At 39.6% G+C, this 25,016-nt stretch overlaps 2 protein-coding genes across 3 annotated transcripts; both read right to left on the reverse strand.

Annotated features, from left to right (window-relative positions):
• Window positions 1-1,935: 1,935 nt before the first annotated feature.
• On the reverse strand, window positions 1,936-8,958 carry LOC147331582 (uncharacterized). Its single transcript, XM_086293985.1, has 8 exons — window positions 8,775-8,958; window positions 6,190-6,342; window positions 5,564-5,860; window positions 5,161-5,457; window positions 3,968-4,060; window positions 3,744-3,824; window positions 3,471-3,526; window positions 1,936-2,783 (listed from the first exon to the last, which is right to left on the reverse strand). Exons 1-8 carry the CDS (start codon window positions 8,956-8,958, stop codon window positions 2,490-2,492), a joined length of 1,455 nt encoding a protein of 484 aa, XP_086150111.1. The 3' UTR covers window positions 1,936-2,489.
• A 2,772-nt stretch (window positions 8,959-11,730) lies between these two features.
• Window positions 11,731-21,390, reverse strand: LOC147331583 (uncharacterized). 2 transcript variants are annotated; one of them, XM_086293984.1, is made up of 7 exons: window positions 21,266-21,390; window positions 19,819-20,127; window positions 19,077-19,385; window positions 18,072-18,155; window positions 17,841-17,927; window positions 17,573-17,622; window positions 11,731-12,471 (listed from the first exon to the last, which is right to left on the reverse strand). In XM_086293984.1, the coding sequence occupies exons 1-7, from the start codon at window positions 21,300-21,302 to the stop codon at window positions 12,337-12,339; spliced, it is 1,011 nt and encodes a 336-aa protein (XP_086150110.1). In that variant the 5' UTR covers window positions 21,303-21,390; the 3' UTR covers window positions 11,731-12,336. The 2 variants fall into 2 exon arrangements, with proteins under 2 accessions (XP_086150110.1, XP_086150109.1); XM_086293983.1 differs by having other exon boundaries at window positions 18,066-18,155.
• Between the last annotated feature and the right edge of the window lie 3,626 nt (window positions 21,391-25,016).

A 25,016-nucleotide genomic window follows, 5' to 3' on the forward strand; every position in this document is an offset into this window, starting at 1 on the left:
AAAAAAAGGGTAAAAGGTAAATGGCTGCAAATAACTTTGTGGTTTGCAAAACTTGTGCATATGATTTTAAAATTGACCATTTATATTTGCATTTAAAGTTATGAAATGTGATTCATTAAACATGTTTGTGGTTGTTACAGTAAAAAATATAAGTTTCTACTCTGATTTTTTATGGCAGCAGCTACTAAGTTTTAATATTACTCTTATTACTCTTTTTGTGTCACAAAATAAACTTTTAAGATATTTTCAGGCAAGAATGCAGCTGTGTAAACTTCAAATATCTTCTCGGTTTATCAAGATATCACATATTTGCAAAAGTGCTCCGAAGTGCTCCTTGATAGCTAGCCGGGAGCTCGAGGGTCACTAGAGCTGTAGGGAACAGCGAACTCCCTGCACATCGTTTTCAGGCCCCACGCGGTCTTTCGCTACTCAGTGTTTCCCCCTCTTGGTGTCCTCTGCCTTGTTTAGTTATGAACCAGTAGTTTTGCCCTTCTGCATTCTGTTGTGTCTGAAATAAGTCAAATCACCAAATACATTAATTATTTTGTCTCAATAAACAATGTTCAGTTCTTCCAAGCGATCTCTTTTTTTTTTTGAAGTGTATATAGTCTTGTCTCCCCTTTGACCTCCTGTTAGACTCTAATGTTGATTTCATTGCTGGGATCTCTAAAACCTGCTTTATGGAATTGCTTGTTTTTCTGTTTTGCCACAGATTTTTAGGTTGTGTTTTCTGAGGCAACCAAGAGCTCAATGCTGCCATCTACTGTATCTGCTGCTCATTAAAAACCTCATTAAAAGGAGAATAGTAACAAACTGACAAATTGATTCTAATATCACAGACAGAATACTCGTGCAGTTCGTGTTTTCTTAATGAAATGTATGACAAATATAAAACTGACAAACAGTTGTTGAATAAACATGATAAATTATCCCCCCGATTAAAACTGGTCACATTATAACTCATAAAACTGCACCGTAGACAGACGGACAGCTTCCAGGCGGTTTCTATGTACAGCAGGGGTAAATTATCTCTTACAAAGCAAAAACACTGATGTAAACAATATGTCCGATACACACAGCACCGTGGATATATTTAAGCATGAAAATATTGAAGTCAAGCAAACTGTTTAACTACTACTGCACACATTTTCGTGGTACATGCTGGAAATGATTTAACATCATTTACTGACTGATACAAAAAATGTATTCCAGACAACCTCTTCAAGATATTTTTCATTGCTTAGAGGAAACATTGTGCAACAACAGTATATATATAAACATAACTCATAGATCATAACACAACTGAAAGCAATAAAAACAATAGAAAGTGTTGAAGAGAGAGTTCTGTGCTGTAAAACAGAGGTGCACATTGCACTTCAGACACATCACTTTTTTGTTTCTGTGCACACAGGAATCCTCATCTTTACTCTTGATTCAATTCACTTTGACTTTTATAGTCCAAGGGCGTAGATTTGGTTTTGGCATTGGTGGGGACGGATGATTCAACCACCAAACCCTGCCCTGTTTGTTCTTTTTTTCCCCTTTCTGTCTTTGCTTCTTGATAACAAAAGGAGAAATATACTTGCCTACATATGCTATTCTATACTTTTAAACCATTTAAAATTACAATTCATAGTTTTGGTTACATGGTTACATGGTTACAGACGATCTTAGACTGAAGTGGGACAAAGAACATAGGAGTGGTATATACATACATGCATATATATATATCTGTGTGTGTGTGTGTGTGTGTGTGTATTACATATGGCTCCCTTAAAAAGTTCCCTTTATCACACAAGGGCAATGGAAAGAAGGAAAAAACATTTTTTTTAACATTCAAAATGAAAACACAGCATGAAACCTGAAAAAACCCCTCTATATCTTCTTACACTCACATGTACTCTTTTATTTACAGTTTGTCATTTTAATTACACTTACAATGGCAGCTTCACACATCATCTGGTCCTGTGACCATGTGTCAGAACAGGATGCCCCACCGTCCTAATACTGCTCGACAGTGACTCGAACATCTTATAGGACTGAAATTTGATACTTTTTCCAACACTCTGATTGGTTGGCTCAGTTCATTTCACATGTACTGGGCATGTTGTTGCCCAGCAGCAATGCTGTGCTGTAGAGAGTTAAGTTATAAATAACAGCTAATTCTTTTGATATATTATTATTCAATCCAGATGCTTAGGATACTTTCACATTCCTTGTGGTTAAAGTCAGTGGCTCTAAGTGTGGATGTTGTGTATCGTACCACAGTGTGGTACAAAAGCACTTGACCTCTTTGTTGGCTTCTCCTCCTGTGAAAGAGGCAGGTCCGTATCTTCCTGATAGGCTTTAATAATTATCTTCACAGGGAAATAAAATCTAAGATCTCAGAACAGATCAGCACCAAAACACCATCACAAAATCACTGTGACTCAAACACTAAATACATTATTTTTATTCATAAATCTGTTATATTCTTTAAATAAATGATCTCATTTTCTTAGCTTGTTGACCGTTGAGTAGAGCGGCTCCTCAGTCGGCGGGTACAGTTGGGTGTCACTCGAGTCAGTTCGACATTTGGGAAACTTCACAGTAGAATATTCACAGGCAGAGTAGCCGAGTCTGACTGTCTCAGCAGCAGCTTTATCGGAGTTTTGAAAGTTAATGGTAGCATAATGTGTTGAGGGCACAGGGTTTGGAGAGCTGACGGTGGCATAAATTGTGTTTGTTGCATTTTCTGAGTCTGGCAGCTGGAGGCGCTCCTGTATCTCCTCATAGGTACAGTCCTTCACGGGAAGAATGAGAAATTATTATTTTTTTAAGCAGTGTATTTGATTTCTTTACTGAAGTAATATGATCATTATTTTTGGTCATGTGAGAGAACTCTGACTACACAACTGTTGTGTGTGGAAATAACATTTACATGTCTGTTTATGGTGAAGTCTTTGCTTTCTTTAAATCCATAAACTTCATTTCACTGCTCAAATATCACGTTGTGTGTCTCCTATATGATATAATTAACTGACATTTGTTATTGTAACAACCATCGATTTATACAGGAAAACAATGACTATTAACAAGGTTGGCCAAACTTTTGCATCCCACTGTAGATTTCGGGACATGTATTCTGTAATCTGTAGTGGAATACATTTTAAAAGTAACCTTCCCAACACTGGCTATGCTGAGTTGGTTATGTCTAAGGTAAGACAGTAAACTAAAAACTAATGACCATGAGCTGTGATTGCAGATGAAAGAACGAGGTTAAAACTGTTCCTGATCAGTGACATGCTGCCAACAGCGCCTCCTTCATGTGAACATGCTGACACCTATTCTGGGAAAGTGAAGCCAGATAAAGAAAAGAGATCCTGTGCACGGTGAACTTCGGATGAACACACTGGGAAGAAAACGAGGTTTTGATCCTGTTTGCTGCAGAAGTGTTGCACAGTAAAAAAAAGCAACATTTCCACACAAACCTCTTTGGTACGGCATGCTGCTGCACCATTTCCTGTGTTTTTTGAACGTGAAAATCCTGTTAAACAGAAAACAAAGACAGCAAAACATAAACGAGCAGTTTATGTTTTGGATTTAAGTGGACATTTACAAAGATTATCAGCTTTAATGAAGTAATGTCAGGATACTTTTGCTGCTGTGTTTTTAGACAGTGTGAGATAAGGAAGTACATGAATGTGGTTTGTGGGTACAAATTAGCATATCTAGTAATGTTGTGCAAACAAACAGTAACTTACGTTTATAGATTAGGATCATCAGTATCACAAAAAGCAGCACAGCCACACAGACGATCACAGAAATGATGGCCTCAGAGACGCCTCACAAATAAAACAGAAACATATTCAGCATCAGTTAAAAAGAAAACGTTTGCGACGCACACATTTCTATGCTGAGGAATTTAAAGTGAATTTTACTTAAATGAAAAAGTAAAAACTAAAACAAACTAAAAGTCCTCTCTCACCACGTGTCCCAGCAGCTGCAGCTGCAGCTGTAGTCATTGCTGTAGTCGTCGCTGTAGTTGATGAAATGGTAGACGTGGATGTTGTTGGTGATCCTGAAAGAAAAATGAAGGTCAAGGAAGTTCTACTTATGAAAATGTTTGAAATTTTTATTGATTTTTATTTTAATTAATTTGATAAATAAGACAAAATGTGTCGGTTTAAAGGTTTATTTTCTTCTTTTTTGATCCTTCTGTTAAAACAAGGACCTTAATAATACATTCTAATCCCAAATTTGTGTCAGTAGTTATTAAAATTGACCTGATCCAACTTTTACCTATGGTTTATTGTCACAGAGACAAAAACACACAATTAATGCAGCAGAAATTAACTGCATGAAAAAACCCGATTAATGCTGCATTTATTTGAATTTAGGATCCTGCTAATGTTCATAGCTTGACATCACGCTTTCATAGCTCATTGGGACACTTAGAACCGTTGATAATGATTCTTCACACTTGTGTAAATGTCTATCTTTCCTTTAAGCCCTGATCTCGAAGCTGGAACCGCAGATTTTTAGCTTTGGTTGATAATTTTCAGACATCACACACCACAACTCAAAGGGAGGAGCAGGAAATGAAAACAAATGCAGCAGCATTGCTGTAGGTACTCTGTATGCTTGGTAGTCTGTTTTAGAGTAATGGGACTGACTTCTAAAAGTGGCTGATGAAACCATACAGAGCCAGTTAAACTGATTCTTTCGCAGCATATACAGGACTCACTGCAGGTCTCACAGGTCTGCAATCAGAGCAGACTGAAAGTTGTGGAAGCACACAGATTTAAGATTCTGTGTAGTTATTTTAAAGTTAATGTTAAATCATTTTAGTTGTACAATCTCAGTCCTTAATGACACAAAAGGTTATCAGCTGAACACGCCCACATTACTGTCTTAAAGCTCTTTCTGTATCAAACCACTTCCTCTCATGTAACGTTTTCCTGGTTTGCTTCTTTACATAAAATTAAAGGGTTTATTGAGTTTTTATTATCAGATATCAGAAGTCTTCACTTTCGAAGACTTTTTATTGGCTGAAATTTAACAGGACAAACGTATGTTGTTATTATAGAAAAAGTTTATGTGAATTATTACTGCTCTGTAATATCCTGTACATTGTGAACATGTCAGATAACACCCACAGAATAAAACAGCGTGACTCACCTACAGTCAGGATCAGTCTGTTGCAGATTTGTTGGTTGTCGTTTTTCGCTCGACACCAGTATGTCCCGCTGTCATCTGCTGTTACATTTCTTATTGTAACAGTAATATTTGTCTTGTCTTTATCATTTATGTAAAACTTCTTGTTCTTATCAGGCTCATTGGTCGTTACTAGAGTTTGACATATAGATGGATCTTCTCCCTTACAGATTGATTTTGAAGGTGAGGCCTTCTCTTTGCATTTACACCAGTATGTGAAGTTCTGACCAGCAGCTGGTGATCTTGTGAAATTAGTAATATCTGTAGAAAACAGAAAAGAGCAAGTACTTGAAAACACTGTATTTAGGCACGCCTTTAAATAAAACGGAAACTGCAACAACTGGAAGACATTACGAGAGTTACTCACGTTCCACATCCAGTTGTATTTTCTGGAGCACGACCGTTTCTAATTTCACTCCACACCAGTAGACACCTTTATCCTGTGAGCACACGTTACTGATGGACAGGCTGAAGTTTCTGTTTGTCTTTGTGAAAGTGAATCTGCTGTTTGACTGTCGAGGATATTCTACCATGTTCTCACAGACAGAGTTATTCTCTTTGCAGAAAAAAAATGGTTTGTTGTCTCCTTCATAATCACATTTGATCGTGGTTTTAGTTGTTCTGTACGCAATTTGATTAAATTGCTTCGGGCATTTAATTTTCACTACAAAGGAGGAAAAAACGGTAGATTAAGCATTCCAAATGAAATACATTAACCTAAATTAATCTCCTCTTAATCTGCCTCTCTTTTTTAAAAAAAACTGCAACTTTTTGAAAATGATAATTTCTTAATTTAGCTGATGAGAAATGATGACTTGTCAGGCTTAGGCTTTTAGACTAGAAGACAAAAAGGCATAATAATAAAACTAAGCTGATCTAAAATTTGATGTCTATCAGTTTGTTAAATGCTGCTTTAAAAAATATGTGCTATTAAAGTAGCAAAAACTTAGATATCACATGAGTGGTTTTTGTTTTTAAAAAAGGAATTCTTACCAGAGTTTTTACAGTTCCAAGAATCCTCAATTTTAAGTTCCCTGAAGACCACTCTCAGGATGGTTTGCTTTCTTTGTTGATTTTCTTGAGCATTTGGTTTGTTGCAGGTGAATTCAACCGATGGGCATTTATTCGATTTTGATATCTCACAGCCTGAGGACAAGCATTCACTTCAATTCAGTCACTTAAAAAAAACCCAGAGATTCATTCAAAACTCTAAAGATACGTTCGTCACATGTTGCCTCCTGTGAGATTCCTGACACCCCTCCCCCACCCATCACCTTCACTCAATACCAGGTTGAGATGCAAATGAGGAGACTTCACTCAGGCAAGTCTGCTGGACCAGACGGAGTGAGTCCCCTTGTCCTCAAGGCCTGTGCCCCCCAGCTGTGTGGAGTCTTTCATAAACTGTTTATGCTGAGTCTGAGTCTGCAGAGGGTCCCGGTGATGTGGAAGACATCATGCCTCGTCCCTGTACCAAAGACGCCTCGTCCCAGTGGCCCCCAGGATTACAGGCCCGTGGCACTGACCTCCCACATCATGAAGACCCTGGAAAGGCTCATCCTGGACCAGCTGCGACCCATAGTAAGACCACATCTGGATCCCCTTCAGTTCGCTTATCAGCCTCGTCTCGGAACAGAGGACGCCATCATCTACCTGCTCAATCGTGTCTACACCCATCTGGACCAGCCGGCGAGCACTGTGAGGGTCATGTTTTTTGACTTTTCCAGTGCTTTCAACACCATCAGGCCGACCCTCCTGGGTGATAAGTTAGCAGCGATGCAGGTGGATGCTTCTCTGGTGTCCTGGATTGTTGATTACCTGACAGGAAGACCACAATATGTACGTCTCCCACAGTGTGTGTCTGACAAGGTGATCAGCAACACAGGGGCACCACAGGGGACTGTCCTCTCCCCCTTCCTCTTCACCCTCTACACCACAGACTTCAGCCACTGCACAGAGACCTGCCATCTTCAGAAGTTTTCTGATGACTCTGCGGTGGTTGGATGCATCAGCAGGGATGATGAGACAGAGTACCGGGCTGTGGTCGACTCCTTTGTCACGTGGTGTGAGCAGAATCATCTGCAGCTCAACGTGGCAAAGACCAAGGAACTGATCGTGGACTTCAGGAAGACCAGGAAACACTTGACCCCTGTTTCAATCCAGGGGGTCAGTGTTGACATTGTGGAGGACTATAAATACCTTGGAGTACACATTGACAATAAACTGGACTGGGCTAAAAACACCACAGCACTTTACAGGAAGGGCCAGAGTCGTCTCTATTTTTTGAGGCGACTGAGGTCCTTCAACATCTGCCAGAAAATGCTGAGGATTTTCTATGAGTCTGTTGTGGCCAGTGCGATCCTCTATGCTGTTGCATGCTGGGGGAGCAGGCTGAGGGTCGCAGATGCCAACAGACTTAATAAACTGATCCGTAAGGCCAGCAATGTTGTGGGGATGGAGCTGGACTCCCTCAAGGTGGTGTCGGAGAGGCGGATGCTGTCCAAGATAAAGACAATGTTGGATAACACCTCCCACCCACTCCATGACATGTTGGTCAGTCACAGGAGCTCGTTCAGTGAGAGACTGAGATTACCGAAAAGCACCACTGAACGACACAGGAAATCATTCCTGCCTGTGGCCATCTCCCTGTACAACGCATCCACTTAACACACTGTTTGCTGCTACAACTACACATGTTTCTTTTCCAAATATTTATTTATAAGTGACTTATGTATGTATGTATGTATATATATGTATATATTGTACTATTCTTAGTTAGCGTATTGTCTGTCTTGTCTTAATGTTGGTTTAAAATGGAGCACTGTAACAAAAATAATTTCCCCCAGGGATCAATAAAGTATTCTGATTCTGATTCTGATTCTGTAAACATCACAGTCTATCTATCTATGAAGTTCTCAGTCATCCAGGGTTCTGAATAGGAAGTCCAGGACCCTCTTTGGGGCACTCCTATAGGGCTTAAAATCTGGGACTTTCCACTAATTGCTCTTAGAACGTAAGAAGCTTCAGTTCTAAGTTTCTTGAATTCTTCAAGAAACTTAAAGAAGTCCGGATGCTTTTCTTTCCAAGCTCCTTAAATCAAAGTCTGTCTGCATTAGTAGATCATTAAGATTAAGTAATCACATATTATGTTAGATTATCATATATCAATTAAAAAAAAAGAATAAATATGAAGTTTCCTAACTGTATTTGGACTTATTTTATCTTTTTGTATAATTGTGATGAGGCTATTACTTTTACTGTATATGTTTCATTAGCTGGACCAATCAGTTTTTGTCATAACTCAGACCTCCAGGAGCTTCATACTTTCACTCCTGCAGTGCAACGAAGTGCAGAAAAAAAAACGCATTATCTGGTTATAGCTTATGTTTGTTAAGTTGAAAAATGTGCCGTGGTTAAAAAAGTGGAGCAGTGAGTCTGTTAAGCTCATGTTCAAGATATTCAAAGAGAGCTGTAGCTATACCAGCCCACAGGATGTACTGATTCAAGCTACTTGCTTAAGATGCAGTAACAGATCTCTCTGTCTCTAATATCAGTAATAAAGCCATAGTTATAGTTTTTACCTGTCAGCAGGAACATAATGAGCAGGAAACTGCTTTTCATGTTGTTGGTCCTGAATGCTGAAGTCATCTTTAAGAAATTGAAACTCTGAGTTCTTCTTTTCATGTCTGGGGTGATGTGGTTGTGTGCACAGCCGTGTTTCCTCAGTTTATATTTTGGGCAAACTAAAAGTAACCCTGCCCCCATCTTCCTCTTCCTCGCCGTGTTTCTGCCTCAACCTAACACTCTCCACGAACTCCTGATTACTCCTCACCTGCTACTGTTGACCAGACTGCATGAAAGACAAACTGCATGAATGCTGTAGTTTTATGTCATGATACGCTGTGTGTGGCAGGCAAAGACACACACAGCTAGAGTGAGATCACAAAAAAGTTAAAAATGTGAAGACATGAAGACAACGCACATTATTCTAACAGACAGGAAGCAGCAGGTGTGGCTGGTGTTAATCAGCACTTCCCCTTTCAGGGGTGTGACCTCTCGTCTGCTCTTCTCCCTCTACACAAACGACTGCAGTTCAGTTTGCAGCTGTGACATGACAGTTATCTGACTCATTAGCAATGAGTTTGCATACAGTCGTGGGTTGAACAGCTGGCCTTGTGGTGCAGTTAGAGATGATTATGCTCAGAACTCGAAGAGAGATGACAGGAGGAGCCGTTGTCCCCCATGAAGTTACTTAACAGCGCTGTCTGCTGTGGAAACCTTCAGGTTTCTGGGATCCACAGTGTCCTAGTAAAATATACTGCAATAATCCAGTCTGCTCGTCCATCACTGCATAATTTGGATCAGCCATAAAACAGGACAGTGAGCTCTATAGAAAGAAATTATTGAAGCAGACTTGCCCTCAATTCAAATCCAGTCAGGAAACAGGCAGGCAAAATCATCACAGAGCCCTCACACCAGGTTCTGTCCAACTCCTCTGCTCTGGCAGGTGCTACGCCAAAACCAGCAGACTTCTGTATGGGTCCTTGCACCATTCCATCATAACTATACTATACGTTCATTGTTTATAAAATTAAGGAACCAAGTGCAGGATTGGCATATTTGATAAGGCTGATGCAGTCTGATTAAGCGTCACAGGTTTTACAGCAGCTGGGGGAAGGAGACACAGGTGGGCACGTTCAGACAGTGAGACAGGGTAAGAAGCCAAACGCAGAATGTGAAGAAGTTTTAACAAATAACCATTAATGACATTGGAAAACATGAAACATGAATTTAATTAAATAAATAAGAAAATAAAGCCCAAAGTAAACAAAGAGAAAACATCTAATAATAAGCAAGAATGCAAAGCTCCAAAGAACTAAAAACCAGGGACGACAGCAGACGTGGAGAGAGTTTTTATTACAAAAAATTTGTTTTTCAGGACAAGCAGGGTCATGGTGTCCTACTGTATTTATAAATCTTAAACAACAATTAAACTAAAATTGTTGTTTATAGATTTCAGTCTGACAGCACCATCCTCTGTAAATATGTTGTATTGTATGTTAAGTCTTGATGTATTCAGATGCATTGGTGCAAGCACTAAATATTGTTTTTTAGTCTTTAAACACATACAGTTTGTAATAAACCGAGAAGACCACACGAGATGCAAATGCAAAACTTTTTTAATAGCATCATCAGAAGCTTTTTTAAATTTTCCAAATCAACTACAATACAAACTGTAACTGAGAAAGAAAAGAACAAAATAAAAAGGTACAATCATTAATATGACGATGAAGAAGAATTGCTTAATTAAAAACATGAATGGTTTCATCCTGGGAGGAAACACATCCCATGGGGGTTGTGTCAGGATGGGGATAAAAAAAATGGCAACCTACTTTGGAAACCCTTTGTAACAAAGGAGCAGCTGAAAGTAGCATCGACTGAACCTGACGTCATGGCGACCATGCACAAAAAACAGAAACAAAGGTAAAAAAAAAAAAAAAAGCTGCGAACAGGCAAGTAAAAGTGCACATTTGGGAAGTAACAAATGAATAATAATTTTAAAAATAGCATAAAAAGGTTCCTGGTGCAGCTCTAATTGTCACGGTTCTGGGTCATTGTGACCCAGCTTTTTCTGTTTTTCTAAATATATGATTTGTTTGGGTTTTTGAGTTGTGCTGGTTTGATTTGGTATTAAGGGTTATTCTTAGTTTTGTTCTCTTTACTTTATTTGGTGTTCTGGCCTTCAGTTTAAGTCACTGTCTTCTCTGTTTTGTGTCATATTCTTCATGTCTCTCTCAGTGTCAAGTTTGGGTCCTTTTTTCCTGCCTGCCTGCCACACAGCCAACCATGACACTAAGGCTACGTTCACACTGCAGGCGAAAGCGCATCACGATACATATCCGATGTTTTAGGAAGCGACTGCTGTTTGACGGTCATGTCGCATTAAATCCGTCTTTTACGTCACTGACACAAGACAGACGCTAATTATCAGCCCCGGAGAAGACACTGTGAACGCTTCCTGGCCATCCAGTGTAGATGTCAGTGAAACTGTTGGGAAGACAACGTGAACATTTTATTTGTACTGTATAATCTGCAGATTCTGACAGAAATCTGCAGCTATCCTTTGAAGCAGCGCTCCTCTAAAACAGGAATAAGGATCATTATTAGGTTATTTACATTATTATGTAAATAACAAAATAACTTAAAGTAAAAATTGGGAAACGTAAAGTCCGAAGTCTTTATATTAAGGCCATCAGTCAAACAATATTGTTTGCTCTGGGTCTAACCAGAGCGCGTTGTGTGTGACGTCTTCTTTTGCGCATGCGGCCGCTTTGAGCGTTCACACTAGAGCACGTTTGCTGTCGCATTTTATTTGTAGTGTGAACAAGCAGACAAAAAAATCGGATTTGATCAAAAAATCGGAATTGAGCATCAAGACCTGCAGTTTGAACGTAGCCTAATATCTTTCAGTAGATTTGCTGGTTTGGATCAACAGTGGGGGGCAGATTCCTGCTCTGTCCTTGCTTGTCCAGGTAACTGTGGGTGGCAAACACACCATGTCTTCCCTTTTCTGGCCTATAATAGGCTTGCATTTTTTTAATATAGTGCTGTGAACAAGTATTCTGCCATCTTTCTGATTTTTTTTTCTATTCTTTTAATGTTTTTTTGCATATTTTTTACATCTTACATTTTTCAGATCATCATTTTAAACAATGGCTTTTTTATTAAGAATATTTCCTTCATACATATAAACAAATAGAGAAGAGAAGGATTACAAAAGTGAAATAAAGGAAAAAAATATAAACGTAAATAACATAGGATCTGGCAAAATAATCACATTCATTCCCACCCAGGTCACTGCCCTAGATCTGTACAGCTGAAAAGTTCTTATAGATTTTGGATGCATCAAGAAAAGGTTTGAAATTTCCCAGATCATCAAATTTTAATAGCTAGAAAGCAAGCAGTAAATAGAGGAGCAGTCAGGACTTAACCCTTCTCAGTGCCGCAGTGGCATTGCAACGACAGGGAGTAGAAATTGTCAATTGAAACTCTGGATGGATGATTTGCTGTAGACTTCGTATCATGCTGGCCTGGTTTCCACTGACTACAATCTGTATCAGAGTCAGCCTCACCAGAGATGTTTTAAACCTTGACTTTGGATTCATGCATGAAGAAAGCTGGGTTTGTGGGGAAGTTGGTAGTGGCATAAACTGTTTTCATTGCAGGTCTTGTGACGGACTTCTGGGAAGACTCGTGTATTGCCTCATAGATATTATCCTAAAAAATGACAAACACAAAAAAGGTTTATATCCAATCTTAATAGTAAGCATTACATGTACTAAAGACCTTAAAAAATGGAATTGCTCTCTATCACTAAAACCTGCTAATTACTGCCCAGGTGCAAATCCAGCTCAGGGGCTTTCAGGAGCACTGCAGTTGAAACCAGCATCACTGTAAACATAACCAGCACCCCATTCTCTGCGACCTGCTGGAGCGGGGGGGCTAGGAGGAGGAGTTGGCCGTCCGACTGCGGTCTGGAGTATGGGGCCTTCCTGCTGCTGCAGAGTCGGGGCGGTCTGCCTCCCCCCACCGCAGGGAAAAGGGTAACACCACCTGGGTCTGGGTGCAGTTCCCCCCTCCAGGGGCAAGGGTACCTAGACCCGGTTCGTAGAGTATGCTTGGGGAGTGTGATCGTGTGTACAGCGTCTCTTTATTTCTGTCTCCACGTTGGTTGAGTGTGGAGTAAGTGCATATGAGAGCATGAGGGTGGGAATGGATGTTTGTATCTGTGTGTGCCTGTATGTCTGTGTCTATATGTCAGGTTGGGTGTCAGGCGCCACCTCTCTGGGGACATCTCAGGCCCTCCAAGGTTTGGAGGCCTATCTCCCCCTACCACCACTTCCCCTGCCAGTGGCAGACGCCCTCAGACATCGGTGCGTTGGTGGTTCTTTGTGTCCGGGGATGGGCGTCCAGGTACACACCGGCTCACTCCTTGGCGGCCGCTTATCGGGGCCTGGAACCTGGGGCTCGCTCGGGCCACTTCGGAGGTGGGGTGCCCCCGGCCTCTCGGCCTGGGGCTCGGTCACTCAGCCACGGCTGGCTGACGGCGGAGCTCACGGGCGCGTCACTGCAACTCCCCCTGGCTTCTGCTCCGCGGCTGCTGAGTGAGCCCTCATCTGGGACTCTCCTCAGCTCTTTCTGGGACAGTGGCGCAGCTGCCCCTCTGTTGGTCTTCCTTGGTCTGTTGTGTTCTGGGGGCCTCTGGATGTCTGGAGTTTTGATCTCCTCCATACCTGCTTCATGCCCTGGAGGACGGGGCTGTGGCCCCCCCACACCCTCTAGCAGATTATTACATGAAGGAACCTTTTAAAAAACAAAAAACAAGCGCGTCCATGCTCACAGGTGTACACACGGGTGATCACACCCACAAACTACACCCTTTTTGGCTCCTACCTCAAAGCACACTGTGTTCTGTTGATCTTATGTGCTGCACAATAACGTTTAATATTTAGTATTTACTGTCATATTCCCATATATCATTGTGATGCTGTTTATTCTATTACTCTTGTTCTCTTCTGCTTGTTTTCTTTTTTCTTTCTCAGCAGGTGATCCAGGTGACTGATATATGCATTTTTTTTCTCTGCCCGTTCTGTTGGTTTTTGTCTTTTGCCCTTCTCCCTCGTCCCTCTTCTCAGCTGTTTCTCTTTCCCTCTTTCTTTCTCCCCTTCTTTCCCCCAGTCAAGTCTGTCCCGTATTCAGCAAGTGAAAATAAAATAAACAATAAAAGGTGAATCAAATGGACCATTACGGCAAGGCTGGGATGGTCAATTTGGTAAAGTAAATCCGTTGGGCATCTTTCTTTGCCTTTAGACAACAATTATGATGCAAAAGAGCCAAACGGGACAGGCCAAAAAAACAAAAAACATAACCAGCAGCAGCCAGAGACAACAACATGTATGTAAACTTGATTTTATATTTGAGTTTCTTGCAAACAGGTTTTCACTAAAGTGCACACACTGTTCTGTTAAATGCCGTATGTGTAAACCTGATTTAGACTGGTTATGAAATTTTACTGAAAAACAGTTTTTACACGGGAAAACAATATATGTAATAATAAAGTAATATATATATATTTATTGTAATAATATTGTAATAAATATATGTATATATGTATATATATATATATATATATATATATATATATATATATATATATATATATATATATATATATATATATATATATATATATATATTAAGGGTGCAACAATACTCGTATCGATATATCGATACAGTGCTTTCGGTTCGGTACGCATATGTATCGAACAATACAAAATTATTTATTTATTTTATCAACTTTTCTTCTGACGATGCTGTCTGTGTTGAGCGCTCAGTGGATCTGCGTTCCACTACTCCGCCTAGGCTACACTCTCGAGCGCAGATCCACTGAGCGCAGTGCAAGCTAGAGACAGAAGCTAAGCTTGTTGCAACATGGCAACTGCCCCAACGCTACCCGAAATTGAACTTCCCCCATCCTCATTTAAATGTGGCGTTTGGAACTATCTTGGTTTTCATGTGAAGTATGACCCTGAAGGTAAGCACGTCATGGACAAAAGTAAAACAGTATGTTGGATGTGCCATGCAATGCTCAATTACATGGGTGGGAACTACTGCATTAGCGCCGTTTGCTCATTAGCGTGTTGACGCCGTCTAGCCCCACGCACGGGGCGATCCGCGGTAACTTGTTAACGGAGATTTGCCGCGTTATGGCGTTAACGTCATTTCAACGAGATTAAAGCTGACAGCACTAGTGGGAACACAACGAATATGACTGCACATTTACACCGACATCATTCTAGTTAGGGTTGCCAACCGTCCCTTAAAAAACGGAATCGTCCCGTATTTAGAAACAAAAGTACACGTCCCGTATTGAGCTAATAAGGGACGCACTTTGTCCCGTAATACAGTGAGAATCAAAAGTAGTCTATAAATGTTAATGGAATTAACGGTTTGTTTGAAAACATAATTCCCAGCCCCTCTCCTGCTTTGTGACCAATGAGCTGACAGCACACTTATGACAATTCGAGTATGACAATTCAGATTACCGCTCATCTCATTGGTCGAGGAAAGGTCGCTTGCGGAGAAAATACCGGAAGACAACAGATGACCACAACAAGAAGCATGGCCAACAGGGGAACAAACGCCGACACTGCGGTGCAAGTCTCGGACGACAGTACACCTAAAGCTGGGCAGACACTGTGCGATTTTTTCAGTCACGTTATTCAGCTCCTGCTCAAACTGCACGATTGACTCGCAGGGGTTAGAAGTTGGTAGGTCACGATGCAGGTCTCACACTATACCGCCCGATGCTCTGATGCGACCTGAGTGCTCACACTGTGCCTCCATAACATGAAGGTTATAACAGAAATTCTGTCGCTCTCCCTCTCTCTCTCTGTCTCTCACTCACACAGACACACCACCACCATCAACTTTGCTAAATTGCTAATGAAAAACATTGATCAGGCAGCTGTGATTAAGCAGCAGTGTAAATCCAACTATTTTCACGGTTGTTGTGGTCGTGATAATTTTGTGAGGCCACATCGAAAAGGCTCGGATGAGCTTTCCAAAGTTCTACAAGTTGTGCCTCCATCGCTTGTGTCCAGATCACACGCTGCACAGCCGTGCTGCTCCGTCTTTTTCACCGACGTTTACGTGTTTGCACGTGAGCAGTGTGAGCGGCTGTGGTGACACCCTCACGAGCGATTGATGATCGGGAGCTGCTCGAGTTGTTAATCACTTCTCGTTACCCCACGTATACTACACGATGCACGATGAAGGCCAAAATCGGGCCGATCACCAAATCGGTCGCACGACTCAAAAACCGTCTCAAAATGGGCCAAAAATCGCACAGTGTAAGCCCAGCATTAGAGCAGCAATGTTTGTTCCCCTCAGAGAAAGAAAAAAAAAGGCTGCAAAAGTACAGGGAGGAATGGGAAAAGGAAAACACCTGGCTGGAAAAGTGCACGATAACACCTATAAAGCGCACTTCACTGTGTGCCGGCGCACTTTTTCCATAGGCATGCTTCTAATGGTGGGCACATGAAGAACATGAGAGGCGTGAAAGCTCGGGGAACCCTTAACCAATTTTTTGTCCACCAGGCCACGGCAGAAGCAGATATGGTATGTAAACATTGGGGTTAATATGGGCATGTGCAGTGAATATCAGCGCTATGTGGCCAGAAGTGTGATAATATAATTTATTTTGTGTAATAAACAACTGCAAGGATAGATGATTACAACAAATAGATGACTAATACATAAAAGTAATACATAGATGAATAATGATGATGAGTTAAGATGCGTAATCATGGGAACAAGCGGGTTTACAAACAGGAGCAGCTGATTAGCATTAGAAAAGCTGAAATAATACCTCAACTGAAGCCAATTGTACTAAATGCACTATATGTGCACAGTTACAAGAATATTTTTCGTTCTATTGTTTTCTATTAATTTATATAATTTTAAGTTAAGCAGGACAGAGTTCTTTTAAAGAAAGATTTACTTATATTCTCAAAAGTTAAGCATGACAGGCTTCTGTTTAAGAAAGAGACCTGTTTTACTGTGTTAATGTTGTCATTTTGAGCTAAAAATAAATGGCTAAATGATCATTTGTTTCCCATATGGTCATATCACAAAGAATATGCATCTGCTTAAATCAAATTCAAGTCAAATGGTTAAAAAATAATTTCACACACACAAAAAAAGAGCTACCACACTGGGAAGGGTGAAGACAACTGGGTTGCCCGGCCCTGGCCACGAGGTGTCCCTTATTTATTTTTCAAGGAGTTGGCAACCCTAATTCTAGTGCAAAGACAAGTGGAAGCAGAAAAAAACAACAAGCACGCAGGCTACAAACTAAACTTTGTTTAATATGCTGCTGAGAATATAGCCCAGGAGAAGCGTATAGTATAGATTTTATTTTGGAAAGAGACATTTCTCTGTAATAAACTCTCTTTTCCAAAGATGAGTGATTTCTCGATCAGATAGATTTTTTTTAATCATTATTATTTTGTTGTTTTAGCAACATTAAATTTAAAAACTGTACTAAAATATATTATATTAAAATATATATTTCTAATTTTAATAAATGACAAATTAAAAAGGCATGAACCTTTTTTGTATCGAAAAAATATCGAACCGTGACACCAAAGTATCGAACCGAACCGAACCGTGAATTTTGTGTATCGTTGCACCCCTAAGAGATATATATATATATATATATATATATATATATATATATATATATATATATATATATATATATATATATATATATATATATATGCGCGCGCACACACACACAGACATGTATACATACTTCTTTGTTCTGTGCCTCTCCATTCTTTCTGTGTTTTGACCATGAAAAACCTGACAGAGAAAAATAAGAAAGCATAAAGAAGTGAAAAACATTTTTCTTTACCTAACAAAAAACTGTCCAAACTGACAGACTTACATTTGTTTCTTTTAATTTAATTGACTAATATATGAACCGCTAAATGTGTCTGACTACTGAAAAGTAAATATAGTTTAGATACTTTATACATGACTATGTTAGAATGGGCATTTTAAATTTATATTTTACCTACATTTGTAGGTGAAAACCGCAATAACCACAAGTAGCAGGAGAGCAACGAGGACAGCCGCAGTGATGACCACAGTTAAAGGAGAACCAGCTGTAAGACAAAAATCAGAAAGAAATATCACAATAGAGCTGTAAACACAGACATGTCTGCTAGAACTGTCAGTTTAATAGAATTCACATAAATATGCTGACAGACTCTTTTAATCTATCAATAAGAGCACTTTCTCACAGGGACCTGTCACAGGAGGTGTCTGGGTTGTAGAATTGGTGGCTGGAGATGAAGGATTCAGTGATGTAGTGGAGGATGTAGTGGAGGGGTCTGGGTACACAAAAGTATGTAAGTTGTGCATTGAAACAATAGTAAATTAACAAGCTGCCATTATTACAGATAAATTAACAATATTTAGTGAATTTAAAAAAAGTTCATTATTTGGAAACATCGCTGCCAAGTTTAGTTTCTTTTTTCATGAGACATAATATATAAAATACAATGAAATGATTGTACCATTTTTTTACTGCCTGTATTTATTTCAAATGTATTAGATGACCATAATAGGGATATCATCTCTGAGTTACTCTCATTACTTATAGATCAAACATTAGAAAAAGGTAGAGGATTTTGAAGCACGAATTTTTGTCTCACATGGATTATTTGTTCACATTTGGCCATTTATAATGAGCTTTCAATAGCAAAGAATAGTCCGAAAACAAAGGTTGTGTGTCTGAAATGTCCTGTTTCACTCTTTGTTTAAAGATTCTAAATAACATTTAATTTGCATTCTTCTATCAAATATACTATATGTTCCTCTTTCTTCAACATTTGTACACAAAACTGTTAGATTGTCAAGAACGTCAACAAAAGAGAACCAATGCACTCATTGCACACACTGTGTGTGTGTGTGTGTGTGTGTGTGTGTGTGTGTGTGTGTGTGTGTGTGTGTGTGTGTGTGTGTGTGTGTGTGTGTGTAAAAAGAGATGTGCTATCAAAAAGAGAAGGCAAAGAAATGAAACAAATAAATGTTAAAAATGTAAATAAAAGACTAAATCATTCCCTGCAAATAATTAGAAACTAGTCAAACCCTTTGACCAGATTATGCAAAAAAACCCAAAAAAAACCAACCCTCTACCTCGTACTGTAGGAGTTTCTACTATGACTGATGTGCATTTTAATACATGAGCAAGACATGAAAACATGTGGAGCACATAAATAGAAACACACATACTAGATTATTTTTCTCACCTTCAACCTCCAGTTTTATTTGTCTGACTGAAACTCTGTAGCTTCCATCCTTTGATCCCACTCCACACCAGTAGACACCAGCGTCCTGTGAGGAAACATCCCTGATGGACACGTTGAAGCCTCTGTTGGTGTTTGTGAGTCTGAATTTCCCGTTTAACCTCTGACCTTTTGTTGACAAAATATCGTTACAGGTGAAATTCTCCCCTCTGCAGAAAAACTGGACCCCGTACTTGAAATCATCATCTGGATAATCACACTTGATGTTAGCTGCTCTGGTCACAGTTTGAGTAAATGGCTGCTGGCAGTTTTCTGTATAAAAATAAAGACAAAACCCCCCCAAAGCAGGACGATAAAGTATTTGAATGTGCTTCATTATATCACAACATGTAACTTGTACTTTGTCACCAGAGCGTTTGTCACACACTACTTTAACATTTTTAACTTCCTCGTGTGCTGACAAAGGTGTGAAACAGATGAAGACACGAGCAAACTGTGAAATTTCCTTTCAAAAGTCTGAGATGTAAAGTAACTTCTGAGATTAAAAAACAAACAAAGTAATGTAAACATGCGTTTAACCTGTAATCTGTAATAAATCTTTACATTTCCAAACTATGATTTATGTTGTGTGATAGAAACAAACTATATAATACCAAAATACAGGTGAGGAAATCTGATTTTAGTTATTAATTTCTTGTGTTGTACTAATAACATCAACAACAACAATAATAATCACATTTCTTACCAGATTTCAATTTCTTTTTGACAGGAGATCTGTTTGAGCCTTGATCAAATCTGTACGTCCCAAAGTCTGCTTGTTTAAGATCTCTGATGCCCACCATCAGAGTTTTATGTTTTGTATCATGGTACAGAGAAAATCTGCCTTTATCGTCCCAAACATCCTTCAGAGAGCTTCGTAAGCTTGGTCTATTGGGAATAACTACATTGACGTGGTCATATTTTTTATTTGCTCCAGGATATTTGCAGATGAATTGAACCCATCCTTGTTTGCATGCCTTCACTTCATCTTCATCATCACCATCGGCACCACGACCTGCAGATCAAAGACAAAAAGTTGTTTTGAATATTTTTAGTATTTCTGATTTGAGAGAGATGATGTTGCTACACAGTCGTCACTATGAGTAAACTGCATGTTGAACTTTTCCAACAGGTTTGTGATTTTTGCTTTTTGAAAATTGGTCAAAACCTCTTCTCTCAAAACAATAGAAGATGGGACGGTCTCTACATCAGAGGTGGGCGAACTCCAGGCCTTAAGGGCCGGTGTCCTGCAGGTTTTAGTTGTGTCATTGATCCAACACAGCTGATTTAAATGGCAAAAAATACCTCCTTAACATGTCTTGAAGTTCTCCAGAGGTCTGGTGATGGACCAATCATTTGATTCAGGTGTGTTAAACCAAGGTGATATGTAAAACCTACAGGACAGCGGCCCTTGAGGCCCGGAGTCCCCCACCCCCCCTGTACATATTAGAGACCAAACCTCTGCCCTGATGGAAGAACCTGATTCAATCATTAGTCTGATCTTTTCGTATTTTTGGTCTATCAGGAAGGCTTTCATTTCATGTAGATGCTCAAGGTCGTTAAGAGTGGCACCACTACTCTCACAGCACAGTTCAACTTTTTTCCAATTTGCTCATTTTTCTGATTATAAGACTTCTAAACCTCCAAGTCAGAGAAATGTTTGAAAAAATGAATCAACAAATGAAGAAGAAAACATTTAAATTAATGTCCAGTTTTTGCAGATGACCTTGGTATAAAGGTGTTGGGATATTCACCTCTGAGAAGATTGGCAGCTCTCTTGGGTGTTTTCCACTCATGAATAATCACTCTAAATTTTGAATGATGGACTTCAAATTGTATGACTTGAAATAGTCTTACAAACCCTTCACAAATTGATGGGCAGCAGCAGTTGCTTCTCTAAGATCACTGCTGATGTCTTCTCTGAAATGACGTCATGTAATAAATCATGTGTCGTTGTTCATCTAAGGCTGTTTATACCTAATATTAAGACCTTTCATTATGTTGTGACATGTTAACCCTTAGGATTTACAGAATCTAAAATTTAAAGCTTACTTTGTTTTTATCATGACTGTAAATGGCAACAATTTCTGGTCATCATATACATGAAATTATTATAATAATGAATGTGTAATATTACTAATCAGTAGTCTTACCTGTCATCAGCGTGAGGATGAGCAGCAGGAGCTTCATTATTTTGGTCGTCTCTTTGAGTCCAAACAGTGCGCTTGTTCAAGCGTCTCCGCGATGTCGTCTAAAACTTTATAGTGCCACTTTGTTTCCAGAAAAAAGAGGAAACTGCTAACGTCATGATTATCTAAAAAAGGATATGAAATATGTAGTTCTTCCTCAGTGTCTATATGGTTTTTACAGAATTACATAATCTAGTTTAAAGTTAGACTATAGAAAGAAAACAGGATGTGACTCACTTTAACTCACTGCCCATTGCACAAAAACACAAAACCACAGCTTGTTTCATCAGCTGTTATTTTCAAAAGTGTGGTACGAGTGGCAGCTGAGTGCAGTCTCACTTTGATTACGTGTCCACACACAAACTGAGCTAAAGAACCCGCTTTATGGATAATAACAATAATAACAACAACTGCATACAAACATAGCAAAGCATCGTTTCGACCTTCTGTTTTTGTGACAATACTTTTTAGAAAATGAAAAAGTTGACCTACTACTTGACCCAGTTCTCTAAACTCGTCATTAGTCATTGTTAAATCATGATTACTGTTATCGCAGCAGCACAACTCACAAAAGATGATCCACAAAACACTTTACACTATATCACAGGGCCAGGCTATGAAAGTAAGTGCTAAGTTTAGAAGACCTCCCAAGAATACATGTAAAGGGTTTGTTTACTCATACTAAGCTCATTCAATTAAATAATAATAATAATTTAAAAAAACGATGCTGGGTCTAGTATGTTACTATTATTACTTTTTTGGAGAATGCAGTAATTTAACAGCTTACTAAATCAGTAATATACTACAATTACAATTATTTTGCTACTTCTATTACAGGGTACTTCAATTAGCTCCACATGGGCAGATAAAAAGGAAGAAGAAAGACATCAGTCGTGCTTTCTTCTTCCTGTGTAGTTAAGGTACAATTAGCTGACTTCAATTTGTAGCATGTGTGTGTGTGTCTGAGATGTGACAGTGGCAGGACCTCCTGCTGTTGGATCTCTGGCTGACACACCTGTGATCCATCAGTTTATCTTCCTGTTGTGCACTTATGGACGAGCGCTCTGTCAACAGCATCATCAAATACTTCCTGAGATTCATCTCTGCAAAGAAAACTCACCAGCCTGATCTACCCACTCCATAACTCAACCTCCACCATTTAAGTGGCTTTTTAACTTTTGCAGTAAATCCTTAAACTTGAATGATGCGTTTACTTCCACCTGCTGCACCAGCCTGGGAACCAACAGAAAATTGTACTGACACAGAAATGGAGATAAATGAACAACGATTGAGTGAAGAGGGAGAAAGTTTGATCAGACTAGAAATGGACTGTAACAATATGTTACTAGCGTGTGTGAATGTTTGAAACTGGGCATTACTGGAGTTTAATGAGTGAATAGCATCTGTTGCACAAGACACCATTAAAGAAGCATCCTACAGGGATGCGCGGACCAAACAGTCCTCATACGAACTCCACAATCACCAGCAGATCGTGTAGATTGTGTTGAATCCTACAATTTAAACCCATCTGTCATAACTAATACTACGCATAATTTTTCCTGACAATCCTCAGCGGGTATCTTGGCTGTGTGGACTAGGAGGGACACCCCCTTTTTTCATGCAGCACTAATGGCTTTTGGCCCATGTCATGGTTTTGGAGTCTGATAACATACATCATCTGCTCCAAGGGAAACATGGAACAATGGCTGAGTGTGTATTTATGGTTTACGAGTGTGTTTGCAACCTGTGTGACTGCCAGCCAATCTGGAAAGAAAACATAGATAAGATAAGAGATTTTATATGGTTTGGGGTCCTCAGAGCCAAGTGCTGTACTACACACACATGCAGAGCTGATTGGTTTATAAAGACTCTGGCTGTGATTTATTGGTTATTTATGATCTGCTGGTGAGAAGAACAATTACAAGGGATGTCTGTTAGAGTGATGAACAACAGGCTATAAAGAGGCAAGCAAGTGCATGCATGATGATATGTTTGTTTTGTTTCTATTTTTTGTTCCTGTTACTATTTGGCAGTAAAGTTTCTGAGTTTATTATGTGCTAAAGCCAGTCCTGACATTAATAAATCAACATTCAAACACTTGTTTTATTAACCTTTAGGTGCTGTCAGCATGTCCTAAAATTTGCAAAGTGTAAATGTACATGAGTATTTTCAGGCCATGCACATCGGTCTTTGATAGTCCCTAAACTAATTCCTTTCTGTGGAATCATGGTAACGGCCTCCTTTTTGAGAATAATAAGTACCTGGAAAGTAGGTCTGTCATTAAGCTGGGATCTTCTACACACTTGAAACATCACCAGACTGAATGGCTGTTATCAGTGGTTATCACTCTCATACAAATTACCAGTGGGCACTCCTGTTAACTCGTATGGGACTGACAACCTTCTTGCAGATTGTTATAATCCATATATCCATCCATATAATCAAAGCCTACTTTTTCCTAACCCTGTACTTTGTCAAAACCTAGTGCAGTACTTTTGGCCTAAATCTTTACAGCTTACAGTTAGGTGTGGCTCAGGTGACTCTAAACCTTTGCTGCTATAGGTCGACACTGCTGTGGGACTTTTCATGATGCACTGAGCACCTCTCCTCTATTCTCTTGCTATTCATTAACTTTTCTTTACTCTCTCCTCTTGTTTGTGTTTTGTCCTGTTTGTTGCAGCTGTTTCATACCATGAAAGCTAATTAAGTATTTCTAAGGTCTAAACCTAAAGCAACAGTCTCAATAAAGTAAACTGTGGTTGGAGACTACAACAATAACATTATTAAGACAGCATGCAGCGAACAGGGACTCTTGTTGCATTTAAAAGTTTTGCTGCTTCAAAGACAGGGATCAGGTCTGTGACCACTCACAGTCAGTCACCATCTTAACATGCAACAATGCTACGATGACAAATCGTCAGTATATTACGCTTTCGGCCACCCAACACGTCCCTACGAGTTTGGAAAAATGAGGAAACATGATAACCGTTTGTAATGAACCTACACATGTATGTTTATTTCACTTAAATCGCTGTGGAAAACACTTTCTAACTATCTAAGGTGGTGGTTAACGTTAGGGATAAGATTAGGGTTAGGGCTGGAATACAAGCGTTATTTTTTTCAATTTCATGCACAATATGGCGTGTAGCATAGGAACGAGGACGGTCACCTTCGCGTTCCCATGGAATGTCTCGGGACGTGACAAATCATCGGTATATTATTCATTGGGAGGGAGAGCGGGCTCTAATGTATGGCGTTATTTTTGCGCCACTATTCTGAGCACACATATAAAAAAAAGGTTTGCAGGTGCAAGTGTTGCATTTTGAGGAGAAATTTATTTTGAGTGAAGAAAAGCTGAATTTGAGTGAACAAAATTCATTCCTGTGTGCAAAAAATGTATTTCAGTGTTTGCTATTATCCACACACACAACAGCAGCCCCTCTCGCTCAGTTTTTGCATTTGCGCTCGCTCACAATGTGTTGCTCGCGCTCTCAACATTTCTGCCCGTGCGCGCTCAACTCTTTGTGTACGCCGTTATAGTTGTGCCACAAAACCAGCCAATCACAGACTTGGATGCAAAAATATCTGATTGGCTGTTTTGGTCTCCAATCAGCTCGAAATGACGAAATGCAATATCCCAGAATCCATTTCGTCCAAAACTCAAACGAGGCAGTGGTGGAGGAACACAGAGTGGCGGAGTTTGAAATATTACTCT

Source organism: Aulonocara sp. 'chitande type north' Nkhata Bay, linkage group LG5 (assembly GCF_057382095.1).
Source record: "Aulonocara sp. 'chitande type north' Nkhata Bay isolate Kocher_YH1m ecotype deep benthic linkage group LG5, A_spYH_male_GT1.1, whole genome shotgun sequence".
Taxonomy (NCBI): Eukaryota; Metazoa; Chordata; class Actinopteri; order Cichliformes; family Cichlidae; genus Aulonocara; species Aulonocara sp. 'chitande type north' Nkhata Bay.